Source organism: Dendroctonus ponderosae, unplaced genomic scaffold (assembly GCF_020466585.1).
Source record: "Dendroctonus ponderosae isolate FM_Combo_2020 unplaced genomic scaffold, Dpon_F_20191213v2 Dpon_F_20191213_1, whole genome shotgun sequence".
In the NCBI taxonomy this organism is placed as follows: Eukaryota; Metazoa; Arthropoda; class Insecta; order Coleoptera; family Curculionidae; genus Dendroctonus; species Dendroctonus ponderosae.
This window is the reverse complement of record NW_026017110.1, coordinates 41,905,216-41,920,201: the sequence shown is the minus strand read 5'-3', so window position 1 is coordinate 41,920,201 and position 14,986 is coordinate 41,905,216. Positions and strand designations below refer to the sequence as shown.

The 14,986-nt window shown below is 36.6% G+C and overlaps 1 protein-coding gene across 1 annotated transcript; it reads right to left on the bottom strand.

Moving 5' to 3' along the window:
- Positions 1 to 324: 324 nt before the first annotated feature.
- On the bottom strand, positions 325 to 11,618 carry LOC109538794 (pectinesterase). Its single transcript, XM_019906182.2, has 6 exons — positions 11,538 to 11,618; positions 1,854 to 2,102; positions 1,621 to 1,790; positions 1,318 to 1,566; positions 749 to 980; positions 325 to 648 (listed from the first exon to the last, which is right to left on the bottom strand). Exons 1-6 carry the CDS (start codon positions 11,539 to 11,541, stop codon positions 377 to 379), a joined length of 1,176 nt encoding a protein of 391 aa, XP_019761741.1. The 5' UTR covers positions 11,542 to 11,618; the 3' UTR covers positions 325 to 376.
- Between the last annotated feature and the right edge of the window lie 3,368 nt (positions 11,619 to 14,986).

Sequence of the window (14,986 nt, the reverse complement as noted above, 5' to 3'; positions counted from 1 at the left end):
AAATGTGCATAATAAGATTTATTGAAGGATCTGAGCATCACTTCACAAAAACATATGTATCTCTGCATGTAAAAGGTTTGTTTTTTCTTTTCCGAAATCCAATAGACGAATACAGACACTGGGCTATGGAGTCTATTGGTGTGTAGTGTATAACCAGTAATAGTAGTTTATAACCAATTATTTGGCCTACTACGGAGGCCACTGTAATGAATTCGCAGCTACAAGTATCCAGCACAAATTCCTCGACCGTCTATTTTGCGTGGTTTTTAGGCACTGGTATGAAGCTGGTGAATGTAGCGTTGAATATTGAATAATTGAAAAACCAAAGTTTCATCATTTATTAAATATTTCCATTAATTTATAATAACATCAATTTTTAAGCACCATCCCCAGTATTGTCATATTCCCAAAATCTGTTGTACGTGTTGTCATTCAAGTCTCTCGAAGTGTCATTATTTCCGCTATAGGCTCTCTTGCTGGTTGATGTGGCGTATGGTGCATCTGCATTGATAATTAAATCAATTTCAGTGCTTCTAATGACCAGCTGACCGTTGGGCGAGCTGTCGGCCACATAATCACCAGCAGATACGCCTGCATCCCATGCTCGAGCCAGATTCACTTTTTGTGAAGATTTGAACGTAGAATCGGCTAATATTAAAGTAAACGCATCAATTCTGCTGTTCGATAATATCGAATATATTGTATAAAACAATATATGGAAAACAGGTTGATCTCTTCTGGGACATACCTGTTATAACAGAGTTGATAGCCAAAAATCCATAACTATTTCCAGGAACAGTACTGGGTGCGAAAACTATGGCTCCTGACGGATGTCTGTCTGAAACTGCCTTAAAAGTGACTCCAGTGAAAACAGTTGCAGCTCCTCCAAACACAAAGTCAACATCTCCTTCAATGTACGTGTTATCAATATAGACGCGCTGAACTACCCCGTCGTTGTTTGAGCCAGCATAAAGAGTATCCTACAAGTAATTGACTTGATGTGATTGCATTACTTTGTGTGAACGCACATTTGAGCTGTTCAAATTTCTGTCAAACAGAAACCAAATTTTCTTTAAATTGGGAGTTCACTTCATGTATTTTATGTATATGTACACGACATTAAATTAATTGCGCTTATTGTATGAAAGCAGAGTTTCCTTTATTTTCAAGGTAGAATTAACTGACGTGAGGCCCGCATCCTGCAATTAGTCACTTGTGTGCCAAAATTCCACACTGTACATCTCAGCTATTCTGGGTTATTCTGATACTCTATATAATTAATTCATGGTAAAGGCATAAAAACAAAAATTTTCTAACCTGTCGAGATATCAGATTCAAAGTGGACAATCTAACTTTGTCAGCATCCGTTTTCAAAGCCACAGATTGTCCTACTCCATTTGAAGTATAAGTGTTGGTGACTTGTAAGTTGTAGACCTGCACATTACTAGCTGTAATCCAGAAAATCGAACTACAAGATGTGCCAATAGTATCAGATTTTGAAGCGCAGCTTTTGTAGAGCTTGTAACCTGGATCTCCAGAACTATATCTACTTCCATCAGGATTTACCTTAAAATGATGTGATTTGGTATTCTTGATATGGGCAGTACTACTGCTAAGTACCTGATCAATATAAGCGGAAACAGTCATATCGGCAGGTTGGCTAAGAATAATACTGACGTTAGATGGACTGCTGCCGGTACCATAAATCGTTAGTGGGACACTTCCAGTTACATATACAGATTGAGCGTAGGTTCCTGGATCAATGGCAATATATTTCCTTGAGGTTCCACCTACGAACAATTCGACCCTTCATATCATGAGCTAAAATATGTGAATCCAGAGAAGGTATGTACCAGCATTTATAGCAGCATTGACAGCTTGTTGAATATCAGTGTACGTTTGGGTGCTTCCGACAGAGTAGTCGGGTGTGGACGGAATACTGATGCCTTCAACGCTCCATCCTTGTAGGTAGTTTTCTTCGGACAAGATTTCCGCTTCGCTGTTCGATAACACAGGACGAGTTGACGTTCCGGGGTAGGTCTGATGAGAGCCATATGAAGTCATCACCAAAAGCGATGACAATAGTGCAATTGTTAAAACGCCTAAAAGTTGCAAATGTAAGTAAACACTTTGCTCCGTTGAAGAAAAGTTTTTGATTAACTCTTCTTCTTAAAATTAGTTTGACTCGAACTGCGTTTACATCAGTTTTGCAGTTATAGTTGTATGTCTGAATTAATAGTAAACCATTTTCGAGACATTATTAGAAAGTTCAGTATTTACGAAATGTTACGTCTTCAGATATGGCAATTTTATAATTTTTGGAATATTTTAGGTACAGCATCAATTTGTATTATTAGTACCAACTTGTTTACAGTACAAATTGTTCAGGATAGCTGCAAGTGTTTCATCTCGTTACTCAAATGGAACAATTAAACAATTGTTGGTGGCTCAAATCACAGAAACCTTAAGCAGGGAAGCAGGGCAGCAATAATCAGAATGTGCATTCACTGAATTCATTGGAATTGGTCATGTATATTATAAACGTAAATTTTTATTTAATTCGTTCGTATACTTTTGTTACAAACGGTCAATTGACGAAACATGCGAGTGGACGACTACTAAACGCAATGTTTACCTATTTTATCAGGCTTTGGGAAATACGTCAAATATACGTACAATGTATGTCATGAACTTGTTTTAATTTGACAATTTAATTAATTTTATTTCAGTTTTATAAATCGTGGTCTTCGGTTTTCCAAATCGCTCAGCTACTGTCGGCTGGCCATTTTTCCTCGATTACTATAATTATTTGAGATTTTTCAAATACTTTCGAATGTGGCATTTTGATAATTTGGTAAGTTTTCTTCTTGAATAGCCGCCTCCCCACGGAGGTTGGCGATCCATCTGGCAATCATAATTTTTGGATTTTTAGCTTTAAAGTTATCTTTCGATGTGCATCCTAACCATCATTCAACCAGGAGTTTTGCCTTCTGCCAACCGATCTTCTGCTTTCAAATATCAGTCTTTGCTACGTTTGCCTATGTTGAATGTGAGCTGATGTGGGCTTGACATCAATTATAATACATTCACAAATCGTTTCATGAAACTTTGAAATATGACCTTTACAAGTACGAAAAAATTTCAATATCTTCATGTGCGAGTCGCGTTTAGCTAGTCGTACTGAACAGACATGTGAGCGAGAGCAGTGAATTCTTTATCATATTTTTTACCAAACATTCATACAAAACTACTTTTCTATCGAAATATTCCAAGAATTTGTCCAATTTACAACAGTTAAAAATTGAAAAATTGAGTAAAATCAAACGACAAACCCACGGTAGATAATACCGTTGGTTTAAAGTAAATCATGAGTAACGAAGAGACTTTAGGTAATTCTCCCTAGGAAGGAGGAGGAATTGAAACAGACCCATACCCCAAAAAAATACCTCCAAAAATTATCACTCGAAGCCAAAACAGTGCACATGAATTGCAAATAGGACAAAGGCCTAAAAAACGCCTTATACAATCAGATAGTCCAATAGAAGACAGAAGAAATTCCTCATTTACAATCGAACAAGCAAATCGCTTTTAGCCACTGTCAACCCAACTAGATGAAGAAACACCACAAGAGCACAAACCACCACTTATCTTTATCCCGGACATAACGAACATAAATGTCTTTCTCATCGATTTAGGAGCGTTAAATCTCAGGCTTTACCTACAAAACCATAAGCAATAACCAAATTAAGCTAAACTCATTGCCAATAGATACTTATAGGAAAATAATTGACCACCTAAATGATATTAAAGCGCCTTATCATACGGGGGGTGCCTTGTAATTAAAGCAAGAAAGAGCATATGGTATAGTTATCAGGAATTTGCATCCCACAACATCTACTGAAGAGCTAAAAAATAACATTGAGCAACAGGGACATATTTTCAGAAATTTAATTAATACAATATACAAAACCACAAAGAAAGGAATGCCTCTATTCTTTGTAGACTTGGAACCGAGCGCAAACAATCAAGAGATCTACAAAAGAACAAATCTTGTAGGAGCCTCCGTTGCTATAGAGCCACAAAAGAAAGCTAATCAAATAATACAATGCACTCGATGCCAGCGATATGGTCAAACAAAAGGATTCTGCAACACGCCTCACAGATGTGTCAAATGCTCTGGAGATCACGATACCACCAACTCCTCCAAAAGCAGGGAACTTCCAGCCACATGCGTATTATGCAGTGGCCATCACCCAGCCAATTACAAAGGTTGCACAGTATACAAAGAAATACGAAAACGCAGGAACCAAAATGGAAATATGGAAAATCAGCCAACTCAAACAAGAAGCCCAGCAAGCAACACCGCAGGAAATAACATATCTCAGACAGACCCGTCTCAAGAAACCCGAAAACTCGAAAATCCTACCCCAAGTACTACAAGGAAATACTTCAGAAAATGCCACAAATGAAAACAACTTACCAAATTCAAATTATGAAGCACAAGCTTTTGCCAGACTTGAAAACATATTGACTAAACAAGCTGAACAGCTTTCAAAACTGCTCAATGTAATTACCACGCTCATAAATAAATTCTGCAAAGGGCCATAATATAATACATATAGCGTCATGGAATGCTAATGGACTGGGGCAACACCGCCAAGAAATTGAGCTATTCCTAAAAACAAATAATATAGACATCTTGCTTATATCAGAAACCCACTTTAGAACAAAGTCCTACTTTAAAATCAAAGGTTACACAGTTTATGACACTCAGCATCCAGACGGAAACGCCTATGGAGGAACAGCAGTGATAATTTAAAACAATATCAATCATAATGAAATGGAAAAATACCAACTAGACTATCTACAAGCCACTACTGTTAAGATTCAAACAACGATGAGTAAAATTGCTATCTCAGCTGTATATGGTCCTCCTAAACACTCGCTCAGTCATGAAGGGTTGCATAATTTCTTCAAAACACTGGGAAAAAAGTTCATTGCCGGAGGAGATAATAATGCAAAAAATACTGATTGGGGCTCAGGACTAACGACAACCAGAGGAATAGTGCTTAACACCCACATAATAAATTATAACCTTGCAACAATATCTACTGGACATCCTGCCTACTGGCCAACATCATGGAAAATCCCTATCTTACTAGATTTTTTTGTAACCTCAGGACTGAATAGTTCCTACTGCCACACAAAACCTAACTACTTATTATCGTCGGACCATTCTGCAATATAATTATTCCTTAGCAGTAGGCTGCTATTTAAACAAAATCCACATCGGTTATATAACTCAAAAACAGACTGGGAATCGTTTAGACGACATCTGCAACACACAATTAGCCTCAATATGAAGCTTAAAGACCAAGAAGATATTGAATCTGCAATCGAAGTACTAAACAGACATATACAAGAGGCAGCAACTAAGGCTACTCCTAAACACCAATAATCAGTATTTCTATCCAAGCAGAATCATGAAACTAATTCGAGAAAAAACAAAAAAGAGGAAAGAATGGCAAAACAACAGAAGACCCCAAGATAAAGCAAAGCTTAACGCAATCTCAAGGCAATTAAAGCGCACACTCAAAGAATTAAAAAATAAACAATTCCAAGATTTTCTCACTAACCTTTCACCGAGACCAAATCACACCCACTCAATATGGAAAGTTACCAAAAAATTCAACAGAGCGCAAATTGAAATCTTTCCGATCAAAACTACTCAAGGATGGGCGAGAAGTGATGGAGTGAAAGCCGAATTACGTGCCTACCACCCCGCAAAAATCTATGAATCTGAACAAAATGACACCAATGATGAGTGGGTAAACCATATTAATACATTCTTGCAGTCCCCACTACCAATGGATAAACCGTTAAAACCGTCAAGCCCAGGGGAAGTAAAAAATATAATCATGTCCCTAAAAAACAAGAAAGCACCAGGCTGTGACTTAATCATGGCAGAAATTCTGAAAAACTTAAATAAGAAAGCAATAATCTACATCAATCAAATATTCAATTCTATTTTTAGAACAACCTGCATTCCAAACCAATGGAAAGTATCCAACATATTAATGTTACTAAAACCAGAAAACTGCTCTCAAAAGTTTTTGAAAAAGTCCTCTAGCACGAGTACAAGAACGTGAAATCTTCCTCAAACTAATTGCGGACCACCAATTTGGATTCAGAGGCGGTCACACGACAATGGACCAAATCCATAGTCACTAACAAAATAAGAGGAAGCTTCGAGAAAAAAGCATACTGTCCAGCTGTATATTTGGACATTAGACCGGCTTTTGACAAGGTCTGGCACAAATGCCTCCTGTACAAAACCAAAAATTGGTTTCCGCAGTTTTATCTATTAGTCCAATCTTATCTCAGTAACAGAATTGCTCAGGTAAAACTAAATGAGAATTACTCAAACTTCTTTAGCATAAGCTCGGGAGTTCCGCAGGGATCTGTACTGGGATCTTTCCTATACACTATTTTCACATCGGATCTAACACAAAACGATAACATTCTGACAGCTACATTTGCGGACGACACAATACTATTGAGTTCAGGTAGCGATTTAAACAGCGCAGCTGAGACACTCCAAGGACATGTTAACGAAGTTAAGAAATGGATGGCCAAATGGAAAATTAATATCAACGAGGAAAAGTGCACGTAGGTGCTATACGCTTTAAGAAGAGGATCAGGTCCTCGTATAAAAATCAACAAAACCTATCTCAACTGCCAATCATGCAAGATATCTGGGGATGCACCTAGATAGAAGACTCACCTGAAAGATACACATCTAGAAGAAAAGAAAATAATTGAAAATAAAAACAAGGAAGATGCGTTGGTTGATAGGTAGAAGGTCCAAGCTTAGTCTTGAAAACAAGATCTTATTATACAAAACGGTTCTAAAACCAATATGGAGCTATGGTATAGAACTATGGGGAACAGCTAGCACCAGTAATATCGGAATACTGCAGAGATATCAGTCCAAAACGTTAAGACAAATAGTCAACGCGCCATGGTATGTAAGTAATTACACCATCCACAACGATCTGAAAGTCTCTACCATCCGCCATGAAATAAGCCAAAAATCAACAAGGTACCACACCAGAATTGGAAGACATCCAAACCCACTTGCTACTCACCTCTTAGATAACATGCCAATACGACGACTCAAGAAAGCCCTACCGATCGACCTACCGGAAAGATTCCTTCAAATACAATCTAGTCGACTAGTGAATGTGACTATTGTAAAAAACCTTCTTAATGCTCTAATGTAACATTGGCAGATTATTGATTGCTGTAAATAAAGTAAAAAAATAAAAAATATTCATATGCGATAATTGATATGAAGTTGTCATCGACCGTGTTATTCTATAGAGTTTTTCGATTATAATTGGAGGTGATTTAAGAGAAGTACTAAAGATAAGTGTGCTAAAATGTAATTGCCTTATTTAAATTACCTTCATCTGATTTTAATATTACTATATGATTTATATGTTGATATCTTAAGTGAGGAATGTTGATTATTTCTAGGATACTCGTTTTATGTAAATTTATTTATTTATCAGTTCCATCGCAAAATAAGGATGAGACTATTTGCATTAAAAAAAAAATGCGGATTGGAAAAGGATTGCGTAAATACTAAAAAAGGTAAAAAACTACAACTACATATGTCAGGGGGTCCGTTTGCAAACGAAACAGACCCAGTTTTAAGCACCTTATGAAGAAACTCTCGGACAGATAATTTTTGTTTTCGAAGGGTACCGTTTCTGGCGAATTAATCTGCAATCCCTAAATTATTTTTCAGATGAGGGCCATTCAACCTCCTTTTCCATTTATAAGGCTTTAAGTTTAAACACTTGCGCTCTTAAGGGGTTGCAGATATTTTTCAGTTTTATTCGACAAAAAATTGTCCCTCTCAAAATAAGGTTTATGTGTTCGAGAGTTTTTTTATAAAGTTTTTTGCGCTCAAAACTATATCAGAATTTACAATACCGTGTAAACAATTCTATACGCCTATGAATTTTAACATAAGCAGATAGCTCACAGACGTAATGATTAAACAGTCAAGAACAATGTTAAAACCAACAGCAAACCGTTTAGTGAAAATATTACCGTACTTCCCTAGCCAAGAAATAACATCTATCGCATGGATACTCTGGAATGGCATAAATTGGCTTCGGTATTAAAGGTATTAAAATTTACAGCGCTTTTACACGTTTTTCGTCTACTTGAAAATTCCAAGACAAACATTAAAAAGTACTTCTTAATAATGCTTTAATAAAATATGAAGCGGGGTTTCATCGAACAATCGAAGTTTTTTAAAATGTTTTATGTTATTTGCCGTTGAATTTGGAAATAAATGTTTAACAGAACTAGGTTTTTACTTTACTTTCTATTTTAAAGTAGACATATTTAATTTCACATCATAAGAATATTAAAGTTACTAATAAGTACTGTTGAATAGCAAGTACCTACAACCTGTGTTACTTTTTTACCTCTCTTCCCATTTGTATGAAACTTAAATAAAAAAATAAATGATGTCAACATTCTAATTGCGAAAAGTAAATCTCAATACAAAACGCCTTTTTCATTGAAATTCTCTCATTCTCTCATTAATAATGGCGGTGACCAATAATCGCGTATTAATTCCGTGGAATAATAACAGTGAACAATAATCTGTTGAATTGGAATAACGTTTTAATTTATATTCCTCAAGCAATAGTCTATTTCTTCACAGGTCTGGTGTTGTTTTTACGGTTGTCCAAAAACTCCAACTCCAAAATACAGGTACATTTGTACAAGTACCTACCTACTGTATTGTAAAATTGGGTATTTAATAACTTTTTTTCTCTAAAATTGCTAAATTTCAGCTTGAATGTGAAACGAACTTGAACTCCAAAATGAATACCTATGTGGTTAAAATTAATTTTACACCTAATAAAATCACATACAGAGTGTCTCGTGACGTAAGGTCAATAAACTTAGTATAGGTAAGTTTCGAGGTTCAAAGTATCTAATAAAGTTTTGCAATGACTGCAACCTACGTAATAGATTATTATCATCTGAATCATATCGGCTGCTTAAAAAATGCCTCTTTTAAGGCCTTATGATGTTGTTTGGTAAACCTAATTTCTGATGCAACCATACAGATAATAATATAAACATGGGAAGTCTGCAGGTTTTAGAAGCCAGGGGTGTTGTGTTTTCTACGTAGGTCCAACAAATTTGTTGATTGAAGAATTGTTCTACCAGTAAATAAATATGGACTGTGAAACATTTTTCATAAATGAATAGGTAAATGAGCGCGCTATAAATAATTCCACAGCAGACATTGACTGAAAACATGTGCAGATGAGTTTTATCATACTGTTTGTTTACGGTTTTGTACTTGGATAATCTCGAATGAACCGGTTAATCTCGAGTTTAAAACAAATTTAATGTTAACGTCGACAGAAATCCCGGTAATTAACAATAGAAGAACGCGTAACATTATTAAATGTTACTATAAAAGTGGTGATTCTTCTGTATCAACGTTTAGGGCTTTACGGGCAGATTACGGTCGACATAATCGACCCACAGATCAAACAATGTCGAACCCAGTGGAAAAGATTGAAATACTGGATCGGTTACTGATAATTGTAAGGCCTTTGCATCATCGCAACATTCGTTGAGCTGCAAATATCCCTGTTTTTGCTCAAAGTGTGGAGGAAAACCCAAATTCGTCGATTCCCCGACGTGCTCAACATTTGGGCTTGTCTTACGGCACATTGTGGCGAACTTTGGAAACTGACTTAATAACTTAAGCGTCAAGACTATGGGCAGCGCAGAACACACGCAAATTAGGTAATTGAACAACAAGCAGTTGATGATGAGTTTTTGAACCGAATTTTCTTTAGCAAATGGGCTCATTTTTGTGTGCATTATGGTCCGGTGGTGTTATTGGCCCGTGTTTTTTTTAACACGATTAAGGAATAGCAATAACAGTCAATTCTGAGCGCTATGCACGCATGTTAACCGGTTATTTTTGGAGAGAAATTGATGATGATGACCTGGAAGACATGTGGTTCCAGCAGGATGGGGCAATGAGTCACATAAAACTTGCAGTTAGAGCCCTATTGCAAAAGAAATTTCCAGGATGCATAATTTCGAGATTGAGTGATGTCAATTGGCCCGGAAGATCCTGCGACTTAACACCGTTAGATTTCTTTTTGTTGGGCTATTCCAAAGATCGTGTTTACGCCAACAATTCTCAAACTCTGCAGCAACTGAAAGCCAATAGCAGTGAAGTTATGACCAAGATATTACCGATAATGTGCCGAAAAGTCATTCAAAATGACCTCAAAAGGATTGAGGCCTGTAGGAGGTCCCGTGGAGGACATCTAAATGATATTGTTTTTCACATATAATGGTAAGGTTTAATATTTATATTGAATTAAAATTTTCGTCTCCATCTGAATATCTTGTGTGTTTTTTTACTTTACTTTCCCAAACATAAGATGGATAACCCTGTATTATATTCATTATAAATAAACTGTCTCTTTCTACAGCAACTTCTTACGCGAATGCTATTTAATTAACGTAATATTCGGACCTTAACCAAGGGAACATGCTTTTCTGGATAATATTGAGATTAACATCGTTTCAAATATTAACTTTAACGTATTCACTAGGTAGACACCTTGCGTCATGAGACACCCTATATTGATGAGTTTTAGCGAAGTTTGGTATTTATTGAAGTAAATTACCAGTTTCCATTTTAACCAATCATCAACAGTTCTCCTTTAAAGTATATGTATGTCATATTAGCTTATATCCAAAAAGATTATAGTTACGACTTAAAAATAATGTTATTGATTAATGTAAATCCCCATAGGAAAATTTGGAAACCTTTGTTTTAAATGAAGTGCCACTTTTGCTTATCAATTCAAGTGCTATTTGAAAGGCATTTTGTTTTTATACAACAATAAAAGTTGATTAAATAAATCGCATACTTTCGTTTAATTAAATAAATCTTACAATGTAATATTTAAACTTACATGTTTACTTCATTATGCATCTTATATAATAGATATACAGAATAAGCAAGTCTGATTTTATGCACTTTTGGTATCCAATAATGCAGTTTGGCAAATAATCATATTTAAAGTAAGCAATTACCAAGAACACATAGCAGAGAATATTTGGAATTAGTTACAAACTATCTGAAAAATTTTAACGCCAACAATTTTAATAAAAATTAACATAAGTATAAAACAGTCAAACGTTTCGAGACGGAATACCCAACAAAAAGATGTTGAGTAGCTATCCTCACACCATTAAGCAGAGTTGCTTACTTTGTGTCACTTTATTTTACTTCGCCCCTTACTATTTTTAGTCAGGAAAATTTAGTTGTCAATTGAATATTTTAATAATTTTTTGTACAAAAACATTTCCAAATATTAATAGACAACATCTCCCAGTTTATACAAATATGTATAAGTATTTCGTTTTCATACTCAAATAATTTTCTATTCTTTTTGGCAACTCACCCATTTGATTTCTTTAGTATCCAGCACAGCCAATCAATATACACTGACTTTTGGCATATCCTTCATTAGTTTTATACACGATTGCAAATTATCAATAAATTAGTTAGCTGATAAAATCTGAAGTTTCAACAATATTATATAAAAAGCAGGATACACTTATGAATAGATTTGTTTCCCCACATGGAGTTTTTGTTATTATCTAGTTTATTATTGATAGGGATAAAGGCACCTACAGAACTAGCGCGAGTAAGAAATTAGGTTTGATGTTTAATACAAAGCGCACAAGAAAATACTATTGGCCTAAACTACTTTGTAAACAGGTAGAAATGAGCTGCTTATCAATAAAACCAAAGAAAATAATGCTTCAGTATAAGCAATATTGTTAATGTCTGGATTCTATGTTACCTCCAGTTAAATATAACTAAAATATTAAAACTTAATCCAAATTCCATGTGCCATATGGAAGCCATTACAACTAGAAAAAGTCAAATAATTCGATTCGATTTTTCGATAAGCCCTCGCATTCATGAAAGGAATTATGGAAAAAAGGCTTTATTATACTCGCCAACTGCAACGTAAGATAAAATACCCCTAAGTAAAAGCAGGGAATATGTTCGCTTTTATTCTCGTTAGTGGTAGATAATCCGTCTTTTCAAGAACACTTATCTTAGAATTTAACGAATAAAATTTCATTTCAGTGTAATAATCAATACGTGATGCCGAATTGGCGATGCGATCACCAGTAATAGTCAGAACCTATATAAAACGTAATTATTTTATATTTATTTATTACAACCCGACGAGTTCGAAATGAAACGTTAAAGTCTAAGAAAAGGTGGGATGTTGAAATTGAAAATAGTACAACTGATAGCCAAAGAAGTTACACGAATAAGTTTGTGGACAGCAATTGTTAGTCTACTTTATATTTTATAAAAAAATCGGCTGGTTATAATCAAAGTAATTTCAATAATTTAAAAGTGATCCAACCATATTGTAGACAGAAATTTTGAAATGCTGACGGCTGCTACACGAATATAAATGTTATTCAACGAGATAGAAATGATTGTGAATTGAGGAAACGTGGCGAAGGGCGTACAGAAAGACCGAAAACACCAGAAAATGTCCAATGGAAATAACAAATTTTAAATGTTGTTGAGGAAGATCAACCAACATCAAGTACGCGAGTGATTGGAAGTGAATTTCCGATTTAAGTCCGAAAATGTAGACAACCTTTCTTCGAGAAATCCGAGAAAATAGGTGTACCTTTTTCATAACCAATGTGTTGGTTCTGCTAAATGCTTTTCCCTTTGCATTGCGCTTCATAAAGGTCGTATTTCATCTCTTTGGTAAATCGTGTCCAACCTTGTTTCAGGTTTCATATCTTAGAGTTTACATGGTTTATTGCATCTTTGTATTTCTCATAATTATTAAGCATCTTATTACTACAATTGTAATGGCGTCCGGGAAATTGAAGAAAAGAATAAAAAAGAGAAAGAAAAGAACAGAAGAACGGGAGAACTTGAAAGAAGAACAGAAGAGACGTCCCTGCTCGGGCGCCATTTTTGTAATGGCGTCTGGGAAATTGGAAAAAAAAGAAAATAAAACGGGAAGAACGGGAAAACTTGAAAGAAGAACAGTAGAGACGTCCTTGTTTGGGCGCCATTTTTGTAATGGCGTCCGGCGGATCGGAGAAAAAGAAAAACGTTGTTCCGTGAACTTACCTTTTAAATTTAGGGTTTAATACTGGTAGCCTAGAATGTTGGGACTTAAACGGGCTTTCGGAAATGTCGGGCGCCAGCCATCAGGATTTACGTGGTGATGGCCCCACAGCTAGGGTAGCTTTTATACAGTGGAGAAAAGAAAAACCAAGAAGTCAATGCGCAGTCGGCACAATTAAACAATAAAAGGTTTATTCATTAACAGATTCGAAATTATATTGACAAAATAAGAAATTAAACAACGCCCTGAAACGGGAACATTACGGCTCAACAAGAAAATAATCTAGCCTTAAGAAGAGGTAAATGGTTGTTGCCTACAATTTGTCGACAAGATAACGGGGCTATTTTTAGGCGTTTTGGTATTTATTGCGATACAAATAATGTCCGGACTGGCGATTTATATTTGACAAAATAAAATGATACTTGCGAATGATATTAAAATTAGTAAATAAATGCAAAGGTTACAGACTTGCAGACTGCAGAAGCTTATCGGAAATAGGCGAGAAGAGGTGCGTAACGGGGTGGTTGGTGCACGGGACGGCTTTTAATTTAGCTGTGGTGAACGATAATTATTTGTGACAATTAATTCTTGTCCCGGCGAGTGACGATAATGCGGGCTTGGGCCGAGAATAAGTAAAAAAAAATAGAAAAGTTAACGTACTCGGAGCGAGTTTGATCCTGGCAAAACCGCCGAGGTCCGGAGGAACAAAGAGTTTGCAACACTCTTCCCCCCTGCCCGCAGAGGCCTATACCCGGAGTAAAACGAGCAGACCCTATCCTGGTAAAACCGCCCAGGTTAGGTGGAACAGGGAGTGGGCTCCCATTCCCCCTGCCCTCGGAAGCCTATAGGAGGAGCAGGTCCGATGCTAATGATGGGTACAACGAGAGAATTTGGTCTGGCGGGTAGTTGAGAGAACGGTGGGTAGAGCGACAGGACTCTCGGTGAAGCCGGGACAACCGTTTCCTAAACCTTTTTTTTTTATTGTTTGCCCGGCGGCGGCTGGACGATAAAACCCCAACACCCAGTGTCCCGTGACACCAGGTAGTGTTGGATTTCTACCAACTAAAAAACCCCCGTTTTTGACTGCAAGTTTCCAGGAGTTATCCTTTAAAACTTGTGGTCTTCTGTAAGAATGGTTCAGCTCTGGCATCCGTATGCCTTCACCTCTCATTCTCTTCATGCTAGCTAACTGCTAGAATAGGCATCTTACTAATTTGACACAAGTACTACACTACTCAATGCTACTTCTATCACTCTATCCTAAAAGTTATACACTTACAGCACTCTACAGTTTACTGCTTGTACCTATTTATAGCCCTATTGGGCCATCTGGTGTCTGGGCCTTTTTTTTCTGGGCCCATTGTCCTCTAGGGAGTAAGCTACGGTATTTCGTAGCTCCTCGAGGGGGTGGTTTTCGGTCTTCTCGAAGGGCGTGGCTGCTTATCTTTTCAGTAGATCTCGCAGTGGCTCCCACTCTGTAAATTTGACTATTACGTACAAACCAGGGAGCATCTATGGCCAGCATGGAAGCACGGGTAGCCGGCGGGTGTCCGCAGGGATTAGTTTTGTCGCCTCTGCTGTGGAGCCTGATGGTGGACCGGCTCCTGTCGTCACTTGAGGGGAAATGTTTCTACGCACTGGGATATGCGGATGATATCTCCATTGTTGTACAGGGAAAGTTTGGAGACACTGTATCATCATTGATGCAGCAGGCGCTAAACATCACCGAA